Here is a 7,466-nt window from a genome sequence, read left to right as displayed (position 1 = left end):
GCAGTGATGTCACAGGCTGTCGCTGGTCAGTATGGTTGTAGTTTTAGTATATAAGCCTCAGACACGGGTCACGGAGTTGATGTTCCCCATAGCGACCTCTAGAGGACGCAGTGTCTCGTTCCCTTCTCAGGGAACCAGGGTTACATACGTAACCTGAGACATTTCCTAAGTTCCTTTGTCTGTTCTCATTTATAGTCCTATTATTCGGACAGTAATTGTTTCTCATGTGGACGTCTGTTAAAAAAAAATAAAAAAATAAGAAAAATAAACATTTACATGGCACCTTAGTGATAAAACTTGTGGTTTCGGATGGCAATTTATTCGCAGTGGAGAGACAAGTTCTGTGATCCTACGAACTCGGGAATGCACTGCTCACATGGCCAATAATTATTGAATTTTATTTATACATTTGTTATTATTGTGTAGAATGTATTAAAATCACTTATTATTATGTAAATTGTATTCTTATTATTTCAAGCATGTTTTATAATATATAATCCTATTTATTATTTGATTATTTAAATATCCTGTTTAAAAGTAGGGAAATAGACATGCTATATTTGTATATAATTATAAGTGATATAGTTACGTATACAACTATATATAAAAAAAATACACATTTTAAAATTGTATTGCTTACCTGCTGCTGCCATATAGACTCTCCAAAAAGTCATAGAACACTTTCCAGATGGACGAAAATACATGAAGTTTGTTTTTCAAAAAAATAGCTAATCTAATAGGCAAGGCATGAGGTCATCCCCTTTATCCATTGAAACACACCATGGCTTTCTTCTTTTTTTACTAAGAACATGCAATTACAAGTTTAGCTTCCAACAAACAGATAATTAACAATGACCTTTCATGATTTTAAAATTCAGAGAACAAATATGTAATATACACAACCTGGGATTCAAGAGGAATTTGACACCCCTGGGATAAACAACCAAAACAGTCTGTGCATGTGACAATATTCTGTATTCCGACAGCAATAAAATCACAGACTACCCCCTATAAATGTTGAAAATAATTTCCGTCCCTATGAAAAACAATTGCTGTCTGAATAGGGCTTATGTTGGTATTCGTGTAGTCTTTCTCCTGGGTTTTCTTGTTCCTTTTGGATTTACTTGTTAAAACACTGTTTCTTGGAATTCTATCATTGTGTGCCTCATTACAATCATTTACAGATGACAGTTAGGAGGCCATATGTATTAAATTATGTATTAAAAATAAAAGGGACCTTATAAATATGTCTGGACATATAAAATTTTCAGCTGCAATTGAAAATTACACTCATTTAAATTTGACCTACGACATGCAGTTAATCTAAATTTACATGTTAACATAAGTTCACCTACAAAACTTATGTTCACACATATTAGGACAGTAAACATTTTTACTTAAGTGTACATGAAGAGTTCAGATGCAAAACCAGCTAAAAGCCATCTCGGTTAAAAATGAGATAATGATACTGAGTGAATTCTCCTGAGTATACGTCCATCAAATACTTTTACTTCAAACTTGCTAAATTCCAGTCTCAGCCCAATCAGAAGTACCAGTACTTACATAGAAACCTATAGAAAGTAGCCAGATAGATTTTATTTTATTTTATTTTATTAATTTTTTAATGCATTTCAGTTGTATCACTTAATAATCCACATAAGGCACTGGTGTTTGGACCCTGATGAGTATTTAACTAAAATATGTCAAGTAGTTTATTTTTATCACTTTAACACAGCATGTTAAATAACTGTATGCTGGTTTTCTGCCTGCAGGTGAACGGTTCACTTGTAATGAACATTTTCAGTGCTTTAACTGCAGGCATTGCCCTTATTTTAACTTCATTGGATTTGGCTTTAGGACCGCTGTACATTTACCATTACTGCAACTATTATCAATGTTATGAGACGTATATGGTATGTCATCAACTTTTAAATTCATATTTATGTTTACAATAAGATCACTGTGTGGTCAGTACGCTTGTCAAAAGTCAAGCCTTAATCTGCACTCATCTGTCCAGTCTTTTTCCCAACATTTCAGAAGTTGTGTATAGATCTCTTACTATTACTTTGCATGAAAATACAAAGAAATAGTATACAATGCATGAAAATATTGACATTATACATTAATTGTATATACATTAATTGAGTTTAGTTAAACTCAGTCCAGTTTGATCAATAAATATATTACCATATGAACCTTAAGAATAATAGATCATTGACTGCTGAGCAGCCAGTGTACCAGTTTAAATACTAATTATTAATTATTTTGTCAATTATTATTTATGATAATGTTGATTTTTCTCTCAGACTCTCTTCAGGGTAATCAGTGGTGTATTGCTGTTATTCACCTTACTTCAGTTTGTCATCTCCATCTGTCTGTCAGCATTTGCTTGTAAAGTGTCATGTTGTTGTTGTCCCCCTCAGGTGAGTAATGCATCAAGTAAAGGGTTCCCAAGCTTTTTTGTTAGCTGAACCCCTCAGATATGTATGTACATAATAGATATATCAACACTACAAGATACAAACTTGTCTGACGTTCTACACTAGTTAATATTAAAACTGTAGCTTTTGACATATAATTCTGTCCACCAAAAGTTGGAAATTATGTGAATGTATAAATTATGTGAAATTATTTTCACAAATCCAGATGAAAGCATGTTTCCACACCAGGACAAGTGTAGACAAGGATTTCTGTCTTTTGCTTTTTTTCAAATGCATTTAAAGTAAACACTAAACACCTGTAATACTGGAACTGTCTGCCAGTTTTATTGCATTTATACCATCTGACAGCAAGAAGGCATAAAACATTATATGTGCATTTTTTCAAAGATGCTGTTTGTTCCACATGTTTTAACTACACAGCCCTCTGATATCAGGCCTGATCATGAGCTTAACAGCTCAGAGGTAAGAGAGGCTTAAAAATTGTTTGGCTTTAATGTTCAGTGTGTATGTACCGGATATGTGTAAAGCACTCAAAAATGGGTGCAACTGTTTAATAATCAATTAATAAGCAAGGAAGCTGATTGTATTTTTTTCTTGCAGATACCTGTGGCCAGAAGCTCTTCCATGAATCACCATTATGAAGAACCTAAATACAATAATTGTGAATAAATATTAATAATTTAAGAAAATAAAAAAAAAAGGTGGGCAAAGTTTGGTCTTGCAGTTGTTTGTGATGCTTTTGTGGGTTTCCCAATGATTTCCTGTCAATTATCTTTAATGTCCTTTCATCATTTTCATATGTGTAAACAAAAACTATTCAAGACTAGATGCTATTTCATGATTTTCTTTTTAGTTAAGTCAAGAACGTTGCATAATCATCAGTGAGACTGGATAGACTGTTTTGAATATCTGTAATTGATTCATACCATATAATCTGTAAGAATAAATTTCTAATTCATGTCTTGATTAAAAGGAAAAATTGTGTTTCTTAAACAAGGGTGATGGAAATGTGTCATTCATTCTTCAGCCTTTTTTGCTTTAACAATAGTAAACAAATATAAACAGATATAAGACAGGATTATGTTTGACATCACCTAGATCAGTGGTTCCCAACCTGGGGGGTGTGAAAAGATTTACAAGGGGTCGTCAATTGGAAGTTAAACGGGGTTCTTTATCCACCATCCGAACAATCCTTTGTTGTAATTTTTCATTAATTTTGCTCTTCTGTCCATGTCCAGGGAGGTTAGCTACAGTGCCATGGGCTGTAAACCTCTTGATGATATTGTGCACAGTGGATACAGGAACATTAAGATCTCTGGAGATGGACTTGTAGCCTTGAGATTGTCCATGTTTTTCCACTATTTTTTTCTCTCAAATTTACTCTTTACACTTCTTTCTTTTCTCCATGCTCAGTGTGACACAACACAAATGTTGAGTCAGCTTTTCTCCATTTTAACTGGTTGCAAGTGTGATTACTATATTACACACCTGTTACTTGCCACAAGTTTGACTTTTCTTCTCTGTTTTTCTTTTTTTGTGTTGTTGCAGTGCAAACAAAAACAATAAGCATGTGAGTACCAAAACATTTGCAATTGGAACAATTTTCTGAGAGAAGTGTTGCATTTACTGACAGAATTGCAAGGATGTCGATATTTTTGGCCATGACTGTATGTATTTTTTCCATCATAAACAAACTATTTTTGCAGAATTTAATGTCTGAAGTAAGATTTTAATAAAGAGTAAACATCAAAGTGGTATGTATTTTTAAAAAAAAATGACAGAAAGATAGAGATGGCAGATAAAAAACAAAAGAAGGCTTAAGATAAGGCAGCAGTTCCCATTCCCAGACCTTTGAATGTTCTCCCCTGTGAAAATATGCACAAATTCTGAATGAATTAGTAGAAAACAAGTAGGCACATTACAGCTCCTTGTTGGATTGCTCTACGGGTGGCACTGTTGGAGCCCATTCTTGGTGCATTTCTCAGGGCCTCAGTAGCTGAAGATTGCTCAATGGTGGGTTCAGCTCAGCGTGTGCATCTTCTCCCCCTTTCCAATGTCTTCAAAATGCAGGAAGGTGTGCAACACGCATATGGCCTGCACACACACCTTTGCAACCTCTGGACTTCTTGTGATGACCTGGCGGTACATCTGCCACCGAGGACAGCGGATGCTAAAGGCGCACTCAACTACCAGTTTTTGCCAGGGGTTGTAAGTAAACGAAACATTTTTGTGACTTTTGAAAAAAGCTACACTAAACCACTGATCACTGATGGCATTTCTCTAGCCAATAGTTCATACAAAGGCTTTACAAGAAAGACAAAGTCTACAGCAAGTGTGATCATTTAAAATTATTCTTACCATAAGCAGATGGTGAGTCACTGGGCAGGTCCAATTGCCAACCGCATCATTGAATCAGTCTTTGTGATGAGCAGTAACACCTTGCTGCCTGAGTTTATGCAACTTATGCAGTACACTAACAACAACTACACGAGCAACCATCAGTGCAGCCAAATCAGCATCCATTTCACATCAAAAAGAACTTCTTCTTCTGTGGATTTGTATCACAAACTAGCTAAAAGCCGCCTTTTTGTGTCACGGTCCAAGTTGTTGTGTATTAAGAACATCATTAAAATGTCACATCAGTAGCTCAACTGTAATTTTTATTAAGCTACGAGAATACTTGTTCTGCACAAAGAAAACAAAATAATGACTTTATTCACCAATTTCTTCTCTTCTCTGTGTCAGTCTCCACTGTGCATTCAGGAGAGAACCACAACGCGTGTGTTGGTGCTGATGCAGGAGCCGGTGTTCTGATGTAGAACCCGGATGCTCTACAATTTGGGCATCCAGGGAATGCCCACTTTAGCACCATTTTAAAGACTACACCAAGACCTAAAGCACAATCATTGTTTCACGAGTTCACACTTAGATATAATAAACAGAGTAAAAGTTATGCGTATTTGGCGTGCTGTCCGGGAGAGGGCTCTGAGCTTGGTAATAATTCCTGAATTCCTGAATTCCTGAGAGGGGTCCGAGCTCGGCATTCGGCCCAAACCCAATAAGCGCCCCCCCGGTAGAATATAATCACAATTGTGCAGTGTTTTCAACGACTTAATGTTTCTTTTAGGTTTCAGGCATTTAAATACACATAAGTACTAGTAAAACAATACATTTAGAGTTTGTAAAATACACACGGATGTCTATGGAAGCAGCAATAACAATCCTTTCAAGTATAATTTGCCGACGTGTTTGATTCATATCAGATACACGTAGTGTAAGTAACGACATAATTCACTCCATTCCTTTCCCAGTTCACCAGCCACTTACTTGCATGTATTTCAGGAGAAACTGGTGAATTTACGTGCTGTAAATCCGACTGACAGGAATCTGAACGGCAGCGCGAACAAACATGGCGGCGCCCATCTCACGTTATAGATCACGATCCAGATCATTTATAAAGGTTTTAAAACGGCAAAATACACTCAATTACACGTATTCGTGAATCGGAATATCAGATAGTTGAAGACATGGTAAGCAAGTGTGTGAATATTTTGAATAAAAAAAGGAAAAACGAAATAAAAGCGATACGTCTGTCATACAGCGCTATAGTGGCTGCGGTGTCAATCATGACGCGTCACCATGGAAACAATAAAGGGAACGTTCTAAGATAACGGTCGCCTAAAAAAAACTCACTCTGGGGGGTCAGAAAGAATATTTTAAACTCACCAGTGAAAGGGTTAATTATCTGTGCGTGCTCCTCCCGAAATTTGTTAATAAAACATCACTTCACGAGTTCACACTTACATATAATAAACAGATTAAAAGTTATGCGTATTTGGCGTGTTGTCTGGGAGAGGGCTCCGAGCTCTGTAATAATTCCCGAACCCGGGGCACTCCCCCTGCCCAGGGAGAGGGGTCCGAGCTCGGCATTCGGCCCGAACCCAATAAGTGCTCCCCCAAAAGGCTAATAAATCGCAGGACAGCAGCCAGATAACCCCCCAAAATTTGCCTAGCTTGGGCTGAAGGGATGCTGGACATTGGTTGTAGTAGCAGACATGGGGGGAAAATACGGGAGGAGCTCCTGCAGGCACTGCTGCGGTAGAATATATAAAAAGGCTCCTGCGGGAGCGGGCACTGCTGCGACACTGGGAGGGAAATACAGAAGAAAGGTTCCTGTGGGAGTAGGCACTGCTGGGGCAGTGGGTCGTAATACGGAAGAAGGGCTCCTGCGGGAGTGGGTGCTGCTTGCGGCATTTGGAAAAAAAATGAAGGCTTCTACAGAACGGGTGCTGCTGCAGCATCTGGAAGAAAATGTGGCTTCTACAGAAGCAGGCACTGCTGCGGCATCTTGAAGAGAGAATGTGGCTTCTGCGGAAACAGACGCTGCTGCAGCATCTGAAAGAAAATGTGGCTTCTACCGAAGTAGGCAGCGCTGCGGCATCTGGAAAGAGGATGTGGGTTTGTGGAAGTGGGCACTGCTGCAGTATCTGAAAAGAGAAAGTGGCTTCTGAGGAAGCATGTGCTGCTGTGGCAGTGGGGAAATGGGGGGGGGGGGGACCTTGCGGGAGCGTGGTACTGCCGGGATGGTTGAAGTGTAGATGAGCTGCTATGGGTGGTTTGGTGGTGTTAAAGGGGATGGCTATGGCGGGTCTAAGGTTCGAGTGAACGGGGATAGACTGGTGTTAGAGGGGTCGTCTGATGAGAATTCGGTGAGCTTCTTTGATATGGAAGCAGTCTGACCGCATGTAGGTTTTGTAGGCCTCTGGCTTCTAAAGACTTCTGATGCTGCTGGCTACAAGGGTTGGTTCCAAGGCAAGAGCATTTGGAGAGATGGGTAAGGAATGGCAGAAGTGAAAGAGAAAGAAGGGCATGCAAGGGGAGAGGAGAAAAGATAGCTGCCAGAACCGCTTGCAGTGGCATGCTCATGCTTGGGGCAGCCCCTGGAGCAATAGCTGAAGAAGAGAGGGGGAGACAGGGAATGGCGGGCATTGTAGCCTGCACCATTAGTGGAGGCGGCCTCACACT

The 7,466-nt window shown here is 38.8% G+C and overlaps 1 protein-coding gene across 1 annotated transcript; it reads left to right on the top strand.

Moving 5' to 3' along the window:
• Positions 1 to 600: 600 nt before the first annotated feature.
• LOC127161393 (membrane-spanning 4-domains subfamily A member 4A-like) lies at positions 601 to 3,355 on the top strand. Its single transcript, XM_051104159.1, has 4 exons — positions 601 to 1,913; positions 2,307 to 2,423; positions 2,829 to 2,903; positions 3,042 to 3,355. The coding sequence occupies exons 1-4, from the start codon at positions 1,737 to 1,739 to the stop codon at positions 3,108 to 3,110; spliced, it is 438 nt and encodes a 145-aa protein (XP_050960116.1). The 5' UTR covers positions 601 to 1,736; the 3' UTR covers positions 3,111 to 3,355.
• The last annotated feature ends 4,111 nt before the right edge of the window (positions 3,356 to 7,466 follow it).

The sequence above is a fragment of the Labeo rohita genome, unplaced genomic scaffold (genome assembly GCF_022985175.1).
Source record: "Labeo rohita strain BAU-BD-2019 unplaced genomic scaffold, IGBB_LRoh.1.0 scaffold_633, whole genome shotgun sequence".
NCBI classification, from domain to species: domain Eukaryota; kingdom Metazoa; phylum Chordata; class Actinopteri; order Cypriniformes; family Cyprinidae; genus Labeo; species Labeo rohita.
Note: the sequence above shows the minus strand (reverse complement) of the source record. Positions and strands in the feature narration are given on the sequence as shown.